The sequence below is a fragment of the Muscardinus avellanarius genome (genome assembly GCF_963383645.1).
Source record: "Muscardinus avellanarius genome assembly, chromosome: 9".
NCBI lineage: Eukaryota > Metazoa > Chordata > Mammalia > Rodentia > Gliridae > Muscardinus > Muscardinus avellanarius.
Window position 1 is genome coordinate 43,857,806 of NC_137795.1, and position 16,811 is coordinate 43,874,616.

Below are 16,811 nucleotides of genomic sequence, written 5' to 3' on the forward strand. Positions count from 1 at the left end.
AGCTTGTTTTGTTATTTTTTGAAAAAAATGGTGTGTGTGTGTGTGTGTGTGTGTGTGTGTGTGTGTGTGTGTTACTGGGGCTGGAACCCAGGAGCATTCCGATACCTCCAAGCTACACACTTATTATTTTGAAACAGGCTCTCACTAATCCTGAGGCTAGCTGTGAACCTGCAATCCTCCTGTCTCAGCCTCCCAAGTACTTGGATTACAAGTGTGTGCCACCATGCCTGGTTTATTGATGTTTTTAAGTGCAGTAATATTTCTAAAACCATCTTGACCAGTTGTGAACAATGATTTGCAAAATCTGCTTTCTTGGATGTTACTCCTGATTCTATTGTTTCCTTTTTTTATTTTCTTTTATACTTTATTGGCGCATGATGGTCTCGCATCATAATGTGTTTATAACAATCGTGACCTGCATGCACACAGCACTTTGTACTTTCCCCAGCTCCCTCCCCCCTCTTCCCTGCCCCATACAAGATATTAAGATTGACATTGGTATTCTCACTATTGTCTCTTTCAGAGAAGAATGTTTTCGATGTCTACCACAGTCTGCATGGGGAACAGAAATTCTCGAGGCTCAAGTTAAAAAGAAAAACAACAGTGACCCGTCCCCAGAGCAAGAAGCAACACTTACGTAGATAATGGAGAGGACACCATTATAGTTCTTAGTTGAAACGTTGAAGACGATCTTTAGCTGTGAGACTAGCACTTGGAAGGCAGCAGCTGTTGTAAATCCGCCAACCAAGGGATCTGCCAAGTACCTCACTATGAATCCAATCTGCAGACATCCGAATATCAGCTGGGGTAAGAAAAAGAAAGGAAAAAATTTTGCTGAGAGAAAAGCAAACTCTCTGGAAATATTAATGCAGCACAAAAATACCTACAGGAAACAAATCTGGACGTCCTTCTTTTTCTTCCTTCCTTTCTTCCTTCCTTCCTCCCTTCCTTTCTTCTTTCCTTCTTTTTATATTGGGGATTGGACCAGGGGCCTTCTACCTCCAAGCTACACCCCCAGCCCATTTTACTTTTTGGTCTGAAACAGGGTCTCACTAATTTGGTGAGAGCCTCATTAAGCTGCTAGGGCTGTCTGTGAACCTGTGATCCTCCTGTCTCAGCTTCCCAAGTATTGGGATTGCAAGTATGTGCTACCACACCCATATACAATTTTTAATTTTTCAATGTTCTCCCTGTCCCCTCCCTAGCACCATTTTAGGTTTTTTTTTAATTTTAATTTTATGGCAGTGGGGATGGAACCCAGCCCTATTTTATTTTGAAACAGTCTCTCTAAGTTGCTATGTGTTGGCCTTGATCCTGAGATCCTCTTGTTTCCACCTCTCAAGTGCTGGAGTTACAGATGTGTGCCAACCTGCCTGTTACCCTTCCATTACATGAAAACCACTTGTAACATAAATCTTGAAGTGTTTCTGTCCATGTATTAAGAAAAGCAAAAATCATTATTGTTATTTTCAGATCTAGTGTCTCTGCTCACTAGAACACTCTATTCTCCTTCACAGGTTTCCACACACTTCCCTTCTCTCGTCCTCAATTGAATCACTCATGTTCTTCTGCTTTTCATCCCTCATCTCTAATTTTGATTGTGAGTTTTAATAAGTGAAGTCTTGCATACTTTTTCAACATTTGGCCTAAAACAATGTATTTTTTTAAAAAACAACTTTGTGCTCCAAGAAATTACTTGTTTTGCCTTTAGATGAACCTTAAAGTTCACATGTTTTAAAAATAATGATTTCAAGTTGGGCGTGGTGGCGCACACTTGTAATCCCAGCATTTGGGAGGCTGAGACTGGAGGATGGTGGTTCATGGACAGCCTCAGCTACTTTCTACTTAGTGGCGCTTTACAGATCAGTGAGACCCTGTTTCAAAACGAAAAATAGGGCTGGGAGTGTAGCTCAGAGGTAGAATGTCCCTGGCTTCCATCCCTACTACTGCAGAAAAAAAACAAAGAAAAAAAAGAATGATTTTGGCTGCACATGGTGGCACACATTTGTAATCCATCCCAGTACTTGGGAGGCTGTGACAAGAACATCACAAGTTCGAGGACAGCCTCAGCAAGTAGTGAGACTCTTATCAACCTAATGAGACCCTATTTTAAAATAAAATAGGACTGAGTATGTAGCTCAGAGGTAGAATGTCCCTGAGTTCAGTATCCAGTACCACAAAATTATATATATAATATATACACATTTATATATAATATATATTATATACATTTAATATAATATACATTTATATATTCATAAATATTTCAAATAAGAATCGTATCAATCTATATTTTACATGTGTCGATTACCTGTATGATTCCAACCAAAAGAGTAAGGGTGGTTGCAATTAGTACTCTTTCTGCATCTCTGGCCTTAGTGTCTACCTCAGTACTATTCAGTGCACTTCCATTACTGCTGGATATGATAAAATTTTCATCTGGGGCCATGCTTTGAACAACAGATCCCACCATTAAACTGACCACAGGGAATGGTCCTGGAAAAAAAAAGACTCTGTCAAATTATTATTATTATTAATCACAATAATTATTATTATTGTTAATCACAAATAATATTTAGACACAATATATCTACATAGGATTAGAATGATCTGTGTAATCATACTGTGACTAGAAGAATACTATTTGTTCACAAAAGAAGCTGAGAAGAAGATGTCTTAAGGCATCCATGACCCAAAAATGGGTGATTATAATCCAACATTCAGGATGCTTCGTAAATGGATAGGAAGAGCCTCTAACCTATCCTGTATGTGATCCTCAGGCATATGGGAGTGGGAATTGTCAAGAAAGGTGTCCTGAAAGAAGCATCATATAAGTTGAATTCTGTCTTGTTTCACCTAATTTTTATTCCATATAATATTACTCATTTCCTCGAGTGTCTATTAGGATATTTCCTAATCTTTGCATCCAAGTACCTTCATCAGTATCACAGGATCCAAATTAGCAAAGGGAGCATATAGTTTTCTCTTTTTGCCTTTGCAAGATAAACTATTTATTTCCTGTCGAATTCTAGTTCAAAAGTTCTGCTTTCAGCCGGGTGTGGTGGCACACGCCTGTAATCCCCGCGCTTGGGAGGCTGAGACAGGAGGATCGCACGGGTTCGAAGCCAGCCTCAGCTACTTAGTGAGGCTCTCGGCAACTTAGTGAGACCCTGTTTCCAAATAAAATATAAGATAGGTTTGGGAGCATAGCCCGGAGGTAGAAAGCCCCTGGGTTCCACCCCCAGTACCACACACACACAAAAGAAGTTCTGCTTTCTTCTAGCCATTGCTCCATTCAATCCTGATATCTTTACTCATGATAATGATCCAGTTTTAGTGATCCACACTAGACTTTATGGTTGGGACGATTTGGTACCCAAACCCAGTAGCCTGGGACGTCTACATGTAGAGAACACCAAAGGAAAAAAGGAGCTTCTTGGTTCTTTGCCTAGTGACACATTTGATACTGATTAGTTCTTTAATGTAAGAAAGTTTTTGCAATCAGTAACTTCTTCCTGATCTTCTCCAGACAACCCAGGTAAACATGTCTGGCTGGCAGATGGATGTAGGAACAAAATTATCTCTAGTACAAATGTCAAAGTTTCACAAAGTCCCATTAAAATATTTATTTTTTAGAACATTCTAGCAAAAGAGGACTTATATTTTAGGAATGACAGGAAAACCTCCTATGAGCCATGTCAAGGGGAAAGTCAAGCTGGGTTTCTAAATTTGGAGGGAAGATTTTGCCAGTCTTCCAGTATTAATGACTTAAAATAAGTACATTCTTTAAAGAAATAACTAATATGTATTTGATCAACATAATTCAGTAAATGGTAAGTTAACTTGTTAAAATAGTGGGTTCAAAGACCTAGTGAAGAATTTTTTTCCCTGTCATTTTATATTTTGGAAAAAAAGAGAACAATTTCTAAACATGGTGTTAACTTTAATACATTTTTTAAAATCAAAATGTGTTAAAAATCTGAAGGTGAGCATTACTTTTCAGCCTTTCAATTTTATCCTCTTCATTTAAAAAGTTACGTATGCCAGGCGTGGTGGTGCACGCTTGTAATCCCCGCACTTGGGAGGCTGAGACAGGAGGATCACGCAGGTTCGAAGCCAGCCTCAGCTACGGAGTGAGGCTCTCAGCAACTTAGTGAGACCCTGTTTCCAAGTAAGTATAAAATAGGTCTGGGAGTGTAGCCCAGAGATAGAAAAGCCCCTGGGTTCTACCCCAAGAACCACAAAAAATAAAATAAAAATTTTTAAAGTTATATATGAATTAACTATCATCATTGAACAGGAAGAGTAGGGAAAACACTGAGGTCGGTTTTCTTACGTTAATAAATATATTAACATAAGGCATGATACACATAATATGGCAAAAACACTTTGAACATAAATAAATACCAATGGAAAAGTTGCTTATAATTACCAACTGAAATGTGTCTTGATGTTCCAAAGAAAAAGTATGTCAGGATAGGGAAAAAGGCAGAGTAGAGACCATATTCAACAGGAACTGCAGCTAGTAGAGCGTATGCCATCCCTGAAAGCACATTTAAAGAGATTAAATTCACAAATAAAAGTTATGGTATAGTCATACTGCACAAAGAAAAGCCTTTCCACAGACATTTTCAGCTTATGGATTCAACACATCAGCCTGTCCTAGTGTTTCTCTTATTTTGCATACAGACTCTGGCTATGCTAGGATGCAGGGTATGATTTAAACCAGCTGGGCTGATCAGCTCCAGTATGCATCACCTGTGCAGATGACCTGCCTTGGTCAGTAATTCAGTCAGTGACTGATCACCTCAGTGAAGAAACAAGTCAACTGTTGATTAGAAACTTTGTACATTTAGTCCAAAAGCTCAGACCAATTTTGCATATGGACAGTCTCATCTTGAGTCCAGTGTTCCTATGTGTTCTGTGGGACAGTCATTGGCACATTTGTCCTTGCCAATCCTTTCTTGTTGGGGAACAGAAGTTAGATGCAAAGCAATAAAAGACACAGGACAATTGTACTTAGTAGCAGGCAAGATAAATCTCTGTCCTGGTGAAAGAGACTAGCTCCCCAGTAGCTACACCAGCAGCTCTGGGCTCCTGAATGTCAGGTTGTAGAGAAATCAACTTTTCAGCATATGCACAGGTTCAGAGAGGATAATGACATTCTTTTCCTTGGTTAAATACCTAGGTAATAAGCATAGCTTAATCCCACACTTCACTCTCAGTACAAGTAAATCAAGCCCTTTGACACTTGAATCATTAGTAAAGGACTACATTTACAATAATTTTTAAAAAGTGATAACAACCCAAATGGTATGGCCCAAAAGACCTCAAAACTATTTACTAAATGAATATCCCCAAAGAAGTGGTTAGATTATCCATATTTCATACATTGTAGTTCTACGTTGTTGAATTTGGAGGGGGGGGTTGAGGTGTAAGTAACTTAGTGAGACCCTGCTTCAGAATAAAAAACAAAAAGGGCCAGGAGTGTAGCTCATAGGTAGAACGTCCCTGGGTTCAGTTCCCAATACCACACACATATATACACACAACTAATAAAGTATGCAAATTTCTACTTTTTATACATTTAAAAATCTACAAAGATTGCTAATATAATATGAATTCAGAAACACACAAAAGATAATCAATGATATAGTTAAATGCCCATGTACTCACAATCCAGTTTAGGAACTAGATTATTGCTAGTACTCTTCCTATTCATTCTCTCTCTCTCTCTCTCTCTCTCTCTCTCTCTCTCTCTCTCTCTCTCTCTCTCTCCCTCCCTCCCTCCTTCCTTCCCTCCCTTTCTCCCCTTCTCCCTCCCTCTTAGGTACTGGGGATTTAACCCCACAGGAGATCTACCTCTGAGCTACACCTCCAGTCCTTTTTACTTTTTATTTTGAAACAGGGTCTCTCAAAGTTGCTGAGGGTCTGGCTAAAATGTTGAGGCTGGCCTCAAACCTATGTTCTTCTGTCTAAGCCTCCGAAGTACTGGGATCACAGGTGTACACCACCATGCCCGGCTTCTTTGTATCTTCTTCCACAGTCACATTTCCTTTCTTCCTCTTCACCCTCAGAAGACACCCAAGTTTGGTGCTTGTAATACCTGGACATTTTGTATTCTCCTATCTAGATATGCATTTATGCATAGTAGGCTATTCACTAAAATATACATGGGTTACCTACATGGAAGGATTAGAGGAGACTTCCAGTTTGTAGAAGAGGTATTTTTTTTCCATGTTCCTTTTATGTATTTTTTAGTTTCATTCACTCAATAACAATTGCTTATGCACTTACCATGTACCAGGTACTGTTAATGACTCTGCCCTTGGGAAAGTTTCATTCGAGAAAAATATGTTTTATTTGTACAATTGTTTTAATATGTAAATTACAGTGAGGAATTACAATAATCAGTAGTCCAAGAAGCATGGAACAGAAGAGAAAGGTGATTCCACTAAAGAAAGACAAGAAAAGGAGTAGGGCTGAAAGCACAGCCTGTTTCCTTGGGCCTTTTCAAGTCCTCCTCAATCTTACATTTCCCTAAACTGGGCTCTGCAGTGCTCATTATGCCTGGAAAATGAGGACTTTTCCCGTTTTCATGTAGTGCCTACTTAGAGACAACTGCTACTCAAGTACACTATAATTGGTTATATTACAAAGGAACTAGGTACAATAATTTTGAAATTATAGTTTGTAAAGAAACCAAAATCCTTTATTTAAATTATGGAATCTCTGCACTAGTATAAATGATGTATAGGATGGTGGCATATTCTGATAAAGTGGGTGTTAGTAAACATCTGAAAATATCCACAAGGCAAGGCCTCACCGGAGGCGGTGGTACATGCCTGTGATCCCAGTACTTGAGAGGCTGAGACAAGAGGATAGAGGGTTTGAGGCTAGCCTCAGCAATTTAATGAGATTCTCAGCAGCTTAGTAAGACCCTGTTTCAAAATTAAAAGCAGAGGGCCCGGCATGGTGGCGCATGCTTGTAATCCCAGCATTCGGGAGGCTGAGACCAGAGGTTCATGGTTCGCGGACAGCCTCAGCTTCCTAGTGAGGCCCTCCAAAACTTAGTGAGACCCTGTTTCAAAATAAAGAATAACTAAATAATAAATAAAGAAATAAAATAGGGCAGGGGGTGTAGCTAAGAGGCCAAATGCTCCTGGGTCCCATCCCCAGACCTGCAAAAAAAAAAAAAAAAAAAAAAAAAAAAAAGCAAGGCCTCTCACCATGTGAGGGCATAGAAAAATGGGCTCTCACCAGAAACTGAATTAATAAGCAAATTCAAGTTAGAATTTCTAGCCTCAAGAAATATATATATAATATATACATATATTTTTACCATATATATATATATATATATATATATATATATATATAATTTGGTACTGGGAATTGAACCCAGAGGCATTTTACTTCCAAGCTACATCCCCAGTCCTTTTTATTGTTTTATTTTGAAATAGGGTCTTGCTACGTTGCAGAGGCTGGCCTTGAACCCATGATCCTCCTGTCTCAGCCTTCCAAGTACTATACATTTCTATTGTTTATTAAAGAGGTAAGTAAGTACATAAGTAAATAAACAAAAAGTATTAAAGATAGAAAGTAGACAGAAGAGGAAGGTCCAAGATGGTGGACTGGGGGCTCCCAGCACTTTCCTACTCCTCCATGAGACAGAATCGGAACAATTGGAGAGGCTGGGGGGTTAATCAGAGGAAGAGCGCGTGTACAGTGTGCTCAAGGACCTGGTTCAATCCCCAGCATCACAAAGATGACAGAGAGAGAGAGAGAGAGACAGACAGACAGACAGACAGACACGCCAAATAGGAGAGAAGCTGCATATCAAGGTGGGGCTGGCGGAGACCACTGTTCAATAGTGGACAGAGACTCAGGGAAAAACAGAACCTTTGGACCGTAGAACAGAGGGTGAAATGGAAGAACACCCTGGCCGATCACAGGGAAGCACAGCAGAGACTGGAAAGAGATGAAAGGAGAGTCCCAGGGAGGGCCTCCGCCAGGGGAGTTGGCACCTTGCAGAATACGCTAAAAAGACAATAGACCTGGGATCTGAATACAGACTGGCTCTGGAGAAGGTCTCTGCACTTCCTAGCATGTTCTTAGGGTGCTGTAACAAGCTGCCACCTTGACAAGATCTTGTCTGAGCTGACTGCTCTGGGAGCCAAAGGCCCTGGGCCTTCCTGTCTCTGGGTCCTCACTGCAATATTGCTGCAGTGGGTCAGCAGGCAGCTCTGTCCATCTCCTAGGGGGAGAGCCCTTAATACAGACCCACTGAGAATTTCATGCAGGAGAGACAGGACTGGGGGCCACGAGGGAGCAAAAGAAGCTTCCCCTTCAAAACTGGAGGTGAGGGAGCTGGCGCCTTGGCACACACCTGAGAGGTGTGGGGCAGGTGTGAGACACCTGGGAGACTGAGCCAGGAGGATCGCTGGTTTAAGGCCAGCCGCAGCAACTTAGTGAGATCTTGTTTTTAAAAAAAGAATAAAATATAGTGCTGGGTGTGTAGCTTGGAGGTAGAATGCCCCTGGATTCAATCTCCGGTGCTACAAAAAATAGAAAACAAAAACCTGGCCTTTGGGAAGCCAGCGGCAGGAGTCCAGGGAAGGAGCAGTCATGCGAGGGTTCACATGGAAGCTGAGTGGAGGAACGCAGGGGTGTGGGGGGCAGTGCGAGGGGCCTGCCCCTCTGCCCACAGCACAGGGAGCTACGGCTCCGTGGCCTCCGCACATGCTCAAGAGTGTACAGACTGATAGCCTGTCCCCTGCGGAGGGAGAGGGGCGGTGTCTGCGTTCAGTCCTGGTTTTGGTGAGCTGAGAGCTGAGAAGTGTTCCAAAAGCATCCAGCCACAAACCACTCCTGCTGGTCGCCTGGGGAGCACAACAAAGTAAACGAAAGGGGCGAATACCCCTGCCTGCCCGCTCTCCAAGGGTGCCGGCCTAAGGGAAAAAAGTTGACATCTTCCACTCAGCTACCCTCTTGGAACCTTGGAGGGAAGGCCATTTTTTTTGTTGTTGTTATTAATACTTTTTTTTTTTTAGTTACCTCTGTTTTGTATTTGTATTTTTTTCTTTTTGTTCCTCTCTTTTATTCTTTTAATTTTTTCTTTTTCTTTCTTTTCTTTTCTTAGGTTTTTTTTTTTTTTTTTTTGGTCTGGTACCGGTACCAGGGATTGAACACAGGGGCGGGCATCCTATCTCTGTGTTACAGCCCCCACAGCCCTTATTCATTTATTCATCTATTTACTTTGAAACAAGGTCTCACTAAGTTGTTACGGCTGGCCTTGAACCTCCAATCCTCCTGTCTCAGCCTCCCAAGTACTGGGATTACAGGCATGTGCCACCAAGTCCAACAATTTTTTCTTTTTTCCTTTTTTTTATGATTTTGCCTTTCTCCTGTTCCCCCCTTTTTTCTTTTCTCTCTCTAATTGTCATATTTTTCTCCCCCTCCCCACCCCAGTTTTTCTCTCTTAAATTATTGTTCTTTATTAGTTGAGCATGGTGGGACACACTTGTTGTCCCTGTACTGGAGAGGCTGAGATGATAGGAGGATCACAGTTCCAAGGCCGGCCTCAGCTACTTAGTGAGATCCTCCACAACTTAGTGAGACCCTGTTTCAAAATTAAAAAAAAAAAAAAGCCGGGTATGGTGGCGTACGCTTGTAATCCCAGCACTTGGGAAGCTGAGGCAGAAGGATTGTGGTTCGCGAACAGCCTCAGCTACTTAGTGAGGCCCTTTGCAACTCAATGAGACCCTATTTCAAAATAAAGAATAAAGAATCAGGCTGGGGTTGTAACCCAGAGGTAGAATGCCCCTGGGTACCATCCCTAAGACTGCAAAAAATTAAAATTAAAGTTCTTTTTAAATAAAATAAAATAGGGCTGGGGATATAGAATGTCTCTGGGCTCTATCCTCAGCACCAATAAAAATTAATTTTATTTTTACGATTTAACTTTATAACTTATTCTACACTATACCCCCCCCCTTTCTTTCAGTTGCTGGTGTTGACACTGTTTTTCCCTATGGTTCTCACTCTATTTCCTTCTCTGTTGTGTTTTTTTTTTTTTTCTTTCTGTGCAGTATGAGCCTCAAATGCTCTATCCTCTTGTCTCAGAATAAAGCCTGGCACCTCAAGCATGCGGTGGATGCTCTGCCATTGAGCTCCACTCCCAGCCAGCTCAGAGAAGCTGCACCTTACTCCGCTGACATCGCAGCCCTGCTTGAACCTTGGTGTATACTTTAACTTAAAGAATGAAGGGAATAAAAGCCCCCAGGCATTTACTTGGCCCCAAGCAGGGAGGTGGAGCTAGCATACGATCTGTTGCTAGACATTCCTTTCCTCTAGCAACTTGAGAAAGAAGTAGCTCAATGGCCGTGGACCTGCGCCTTTGAAGGACCTCAGCACAGGCCACTCCCATACTGTATCCGACCTCACACTGCCGACAAGACTGGAGGAGTAACCACAGAGGGTGTGCCTGTCCGTTCTGACTACTGCCTGACCTACCAGAGGGATCCTGCCTGTGTAAGACCTACGGAGAAAGCAGGTCCCTCAGCTCCAACAATGTATACATTATGTCAAAACCCTTCAATTGCAGCTAAAGAACTGATGGAGAGACTGCACTACAAAGTCCAATTGTTATTATACTCATCACTACAACATCCCAGGGCACATTGTCAAGGGAAGACTGCTGACTGAATCTCCTCTGCTCAGGTAAAAGCAGAAGAGACGTTCTTCCAACAGATGTGCACATGTGGACACAGAAACGCAATAAGTACGAAGAAACGAGGTTATATGATGCCTGCCAAGGTTCATAGCACTCGAGCAGCTAATGCCAATGATACCAAAGCAGATGAAATGCTGCGTAAAGAATTCAAAGACGGTCTTTTGTTTTTTTCAAAAGTTCAATGAATTTCAAGAGGAGATAATTTTTGAATTAAGAAAAACAATGCATGAATTAAGGAAGGCTGAATGCATTAAGGAAGACAATGCAGAATATGAATTACAATTCAATAAAGAGAGAGAAATGTTGAAAAAGAGCCAAGCAGAAATCCTGGAAATGAAAAGCTCAGTAAGTTAGATTTAAAATTCAGTTAAAAGCCCCACCAATAAACAAATCAAGCCGAAGAAAGATTAGCAGAATCTGAAGACATGGTTGAGGAATTATCACATTCAGATAGTGTCTGAGTTAGCTTTTTTTGTTGCTGTGATCAAAATGCCTGATAAACACAACTTAGAGGAAGGAAGGCTTATTTAGGTTCATGGTTTCAAAGGTTCAGTCCATGGTCAGCTGGCTTCAAGGCAGAAACATCAGGTGGCAGGGCATGGTGGCAGGAAACTACCTAAGGAATCAGGGCCATAAATAATTCCTAAGCCCATGTCCCCAGTGACCTTACCTCCAGCCAAGTCCCACCTGCCTCTAGTACCACCCAGTCAATCCACTCAAATATCAATCTATCAGTGGATCAACTCACTGATTAAGATTGGAACCCTCGGGATTCATTTATTCTACCTCTGTACATTTTTTCATTGCCAATACGTGAGCTCTTCTGGATAACATTCTGTATCTAAACCATAGCAGACATTAATAAAGAAAATAGAAAGAAAAGAAGGAAGAGAACACACAAGATTTCAGGGACACCAGTTCACAAATATGTTCTAGTGACTCTTACCTTAAAAGAAAACAAATCCACCTTTACTCCATCTTCATCTTTTATCTTCCTCCAGTTCACAGCACAACTTGTTAAAAGCAGTCTGTGTGCTTCGATCTGCCCTCTATCAGACCCTTTTACCTTTTTTCCACCTTCTCTCTTGGCTTCTGCTCCTCGTGCCTCTGATCTCCAGTTTCCTGAGCCGACTTTCTCGCTCTTTGCCGCCCCTCTCATCTTTCTGACCCCTAAGTATTCCAGCCAGACCCCTTTTTTTCTATCTGACATTTCTTCCAAGGCAATCCTAGGTACCGCCGCTCCCTTAACTATCACCTCTAACTCCTCAACCTTAGGGTTAGGGTTAGATGATCTTATTTTAGCCCATGCTCTCCTATAACCTTCACATTTATAGTGCCCCAGCTCTTCTGTTTGACATCGCCACTTAGCTATCTCACACCTAACATACCTAAAGGAGACTTGCTCTAAGCCAGTCTTTGCCTTTTTAATGTTTTTGTTGTTTTCAGTACTGGGATTAAAGCCAGGGCTTTATTTATGCTAGGCAAGCTCTATCACTAAGCTATATATCCACAGCCCTGTTATGAATTTCATTTTGAAACAGGAGCTCCAAAAGTGGCCGAGGCCAGCCTTGAACCTGCCACCCCCCTGCCTCAGCCTCCTGAGTAGCTGGGATTACAAGCAGCCCACCACCACAACTGGTGCAGCGTTTGCCGTTTTAGTAAATGCTATGACCATCCACCCGCTGCACAAGCCAGCAACCTGTGCTTTTCATCTGCACGTATCAGCATATATTCCTGCTGCCAAATATATTTCAAATTTGCAGATCTCCAAGTCCTGCCTGATAGTTCAAAGTGACACACCTGTCTTCAGGGCTGGGCTTAGGGTGAAGCAAGCCTGGGCCCTAGGGCATAATATTTAAAGAGCCTCCCCGTCCCGTCCTGTCCAGGAGTGAATGCGTCTCTTGCCTCACCCTAAACCTAGACTGTTGAACCCTATCTCCTCCTTCCCAACCCTCCCACACACACTCCACCCACACCAGAATTCTTCCTGCTCCACCCTGGTCTAGCCTAAAACCTGTAAAATACTTAGCACTTTTTGTCCTCAGGGCCTTTGCACCTTTACCTGATATGCACTTCCATCTACTCCCCACAGGGCATGACCACCCTCCCCCCCACCAGACCCCACCCACTCCAGAATGCTTCCTGTTCGGCCCAGGTCTAGCGCCAGGGCCTTTGCACCTTTACCTGATATGCACTTCCATCTGCTCATCACAGGCTGTCACCTCCTCCTCCGCCCTCTGTCTAAATGTCACCTCTTCAGTAAGGCTCTTCCTTGACCACTGTATCTAAAACAGATCTTTCTTTCCAAGTCAATTTCTATATTGGCATATTTAATCCATCACGATGGCTAGCACAATTTATAGTTATTTTTCTGCTCATATTGAAAATAAACTCCATGAAGTCAGTACTTGTGTCTTCTAGGAAATCACCAAGTCCCTGTGGCTGAACACCTGGCATACAGGATTCATCTATAAAAGTTGATTACATGAACGAATGACAAATGAATGAGGCCCATTAGCCTCCCCGGAAATTTGCCTTATAAAGTCAAGTTTATGGAGATAAAGTTTCAGGGGAAACATACCACTTCTAAAGTAAGAAACTACATACGACGTACAAGTTACGGTTGTAGGAATTAAGATGGTTCTGGTGGCACATGCTCGTAATCCCAGTACTTGGGAGGCTGAGACAGGAGGCTCACAGGTTTGAGGCCAGCCTCAGCAGTTTAGTGGGACCCTCAGCAACTTAGGGAGAACCTGTTTCAAAATTTAAAAAGGGCTGAGGGTGTAGCTTGGAGATAGAACATCCCTGGGTTCAATTCCTACTCCCCCCGCCCAAAAAAAAAATTGTAGGAATTAGATTCTGGTTTCAAATCTCAGCTCTACCACTCACCAGCCGCATGTCCCCAGAAAAAAAATCAATAGATTTCTTATCTATTGAAAAGGAGATAATGATTATACCTACCCCGCAAGGCTAATGTGAGGATTAAACAAGATAATTGGCAAAAGCCCTTCCAGGAGTGTCTGACACATACTAAACAAAATGAAACCTAAGATACTTGTCTATGAAAACTGGGGCGACCTGGAGCTTGAACTACCATTTCTCATATATAAAGATGATTCGCTTAGGCCGGGCGTGGTGGCGCACGCTTGGAATCCCCGTGCTTGGGAGGCTGAGACAGGAGGATCGCACGGGTTCGAAGCCAGCCTCAGCTACTCAGTGAGGCTTCCAGCAACTTAGTGAGACCCTGTTTCCAAATAAAATATAAAATAGGTCTGGGAGTATAGCCCGGAGGTAGAAAAGCCCCTGAGATCAACCCCCAGTACCACACACACACAAATGATTCATCTATTATAATAGGATTCGGTCCTCTTCACTAAATACTTAGGAGCCATCTATGCTGCGCTAGTTTCGGTGAGAAGCACCTGCTAACCAAACATGAAGTAGACGGGGTTCTTGTCCCCAGGAGTCACCTGATGAGGCCATGCCCAGCCGTCAGAGCCCACTGCGTTGAGCACAGCTCATCCTGCTCTCTGTCCTGTGCCTTTGGGATTGAGAGCATGCTTTGTTCAACTAAGGCTCCATAGTGGAGCCATAGGACATCCTCCTTCTCTGTGGGAATCTACCTGACCTGCTCTGAGTAATCTGGAAAGCTCCATAGCCAAATTTTAGCTCACAACATTGCTCAATGCTCATCACTAGCTTCCGAAATGGTCTATTTTTAAGCCATCTTTCTACACACATCTACGCCCTCAGCTAACTTCCCAACACTTGACTTCTGCGAAACTCAGATTCGACATCTCAGCTTCCAGGAAGCCACTTCCAGTACCCTAAGGCTGGGCTGGGCACCCCTCATTGACACTTCCAGAGCTGGCGACATTATCCTGGTCACAGTCCTTAGCCGACTGAATTTCCGTTTCTCCACTGGACCATGAGCCCCTTGAAAACACGCAGTGAGTCTTTTTCTGGTCAGCATACCCAATCCCTGGCACAAACTAGGTGCGCCATAAGACTGTAAGAAAAGTCAGGCATGGCGGCACATCCCTGGAATCCTAGTACTTTGGAAGCTGCGACAGGAAGATCGCAGGTTTGAAGTCAGCCTCGGGAATTTAGTGAGACTATCAGCAACTTAGTGAGACTCTGTTTCAAAACACAAAATAGGGCTGAGAGTGTATCTCAGTGATAGAAAGCTCCTGGGCTCAATTCCCAGCAACACACACACACACACACACACACACACACACACACACACCAAGTTAAACTGTAATAAATACATGAGATTTATGTGTCCATGGTTTGGAAGCTTTGGAGAATTGAGCAAGGTAGTTTGGGGTGCAGAAACAAAACAGTGAGGATATAGAATGAAAGGGAAGATGCAGAAAAAGGAATGAGGCCCCCAAATCCTCATGTGTGGTCCAAGCTAAGACACTTTCTTCACTTTCCTTTAAACCAGTTTCATATTGCAGGTCAAGACCGAGGTATAAAATGTAAAGTAATTTGATGAACTGACCCTAACCCTGACCCTAACCCTAACCATAACCCACTTTTAAAATATGCAGAATAGAATAGAAAAAAACAAGTCTGGCATGGTGACTCATACCTGTAATCCCAATACTTGAGAGGCTGTGACAGGAAGATGGCCAGGCCAGCCTTCAGCAACTTAGCAAGACCTTGTTTCAAAAATAAAAAATAAAATAGGGCTGGGGGCATATCTTGAAGATAGACTACCCCTGGTTTTAATTCCCAGTACCCAAAAAGAAAAAGAAAAATATCAGTGTTAGCTATGCATATACAGATAACCTATAATGAAATTTGGAATGCCTCTAAGTTGGAGCCACAAAGCTAGAGAAGCAGTAGCATTTCCCAGGAAGAGAACACAATGGGAGAGGAGAAAAGAGGGGCATCTTTGCACTAAGGGGTTCTAGAGGATAAACAATGGCTTTGAAGGATGAGCAACCTATGGTACTAACCTATGGTAGCAGGTGTGTGTGTGTGTGTGTGTGTGTGTGTGTGTGTGTGTGTGTGTGTTGGGGTGTTGTGAACTGCTGCAGAAGACAGAAACTCTCAGTCATTTGAGACCCAACAAACCACCATCTTACCTTGCAGTGTAGCCACCAACCCCGTGCTAACTCCCGAAATGATGTCACTAAGCAGCCACTCCTTGATTCGGTACTTGGGGAGCCAGTCCAGGATGGGCAGGACAGACTTCAGCACACCAATTGCTCTTTTTTTTGAGCAACTGTCAAAGGCAAACAGACCAATCCAATTCAGTTATAGCCAATTGTGAATCACCAGGTGATGAATTTCACTGTGCTGATGTTTATAACCATTTAGAGAAAGAATAAGAACTTCAAAGAAAATGCTCACATCGAGGAGCCACCGTGCTTTTGCCAAAAATTGTATCTTTCCTGTTAAATGCACTGGTCTAGGAAACACAGGATTAAGTGTCGCCTTCCCTTTCCCACCTTTTTAATCCTCTGAGAAAATATCTCTATACAAGAACCCATTTTCTGGTCCAGCCAGAGAGGGATCCACGTGGAGTCTCTAAGTGGAGATTAATTTTCAGACTTCTAACCCAGGCACCACCTTCTTCTTTAAAGAAAAATAAACACATTGTATATTTTGGCAATATAATCATGGAGGCAGTTTTTTTTTTTTTTTTTACAAAAATCTTTTTTAAATTCGTTTATTCTTCTTTTTTAACAATTGGCCCCAGGGATAGGGGACCAGGAGAAGGGGGAGGAGGGGAAGCAAGGCTCCAGCCCCATGAGCTTTCCCCCCATCCCTTTCCCCCCTTATATAGTGATAATCTCTATACAAGCTCCAGGGGTGGGGGGTAAGGGGAACTCCCTCAGTGAGGTGGGGGCATCCAGGCTCTTGGGACCTAGGCCAAAAATTTTAACATGATGACTGTACACCTTGTACTTTGTTACTTAGCAATTTTAAGTTCAACAACCTATTGATAAAAGAAAAAATATTGACAAGAGGTAGACATTTTGAACTCCTGATTATGTTCTTTTTAAATTTTGACATTTATGAAAAATGAACAATTTTAATGCTGACTCAGCTTTCATGTTAA

General features: G+C 42.4%; 1 protein-coding gene across 1 annotated transcript in view; it reads right to left on the reverse strand.

Moving 5' to 3' along the window:
- SLC26A4 (solute carrier family 26 member 4) overlaps positions 1 to 16,811 on the reverse strand; it is a gene marked incomplete at both ends in the record, with an annotated part of 60,649 nt that overhangs the window by 41,470 nt on the left and 2,368 nt on the right. Inside the window, 4 exons of the mRNA XM_080701474.1 lie at positions 638 to 802; positions 2,312 to 2,496; positions 4,433 to 4,543; positions 15,832 to 15,971. Of these exons, the coding sequence (XP_080557600.1) occupies positions 638 to 802; positions 2,312 to 2,496; positions 4,433 to 4,543; positions 15,832 to 15,971 (601 nt within the window). The remainder of the gene's footprint in view (positions 1 to 637; positions 803 to 2,311; positions 2,497 to 4,432; positions 4,544 to 15,831; positions 15,972 to 16,811) is intronic.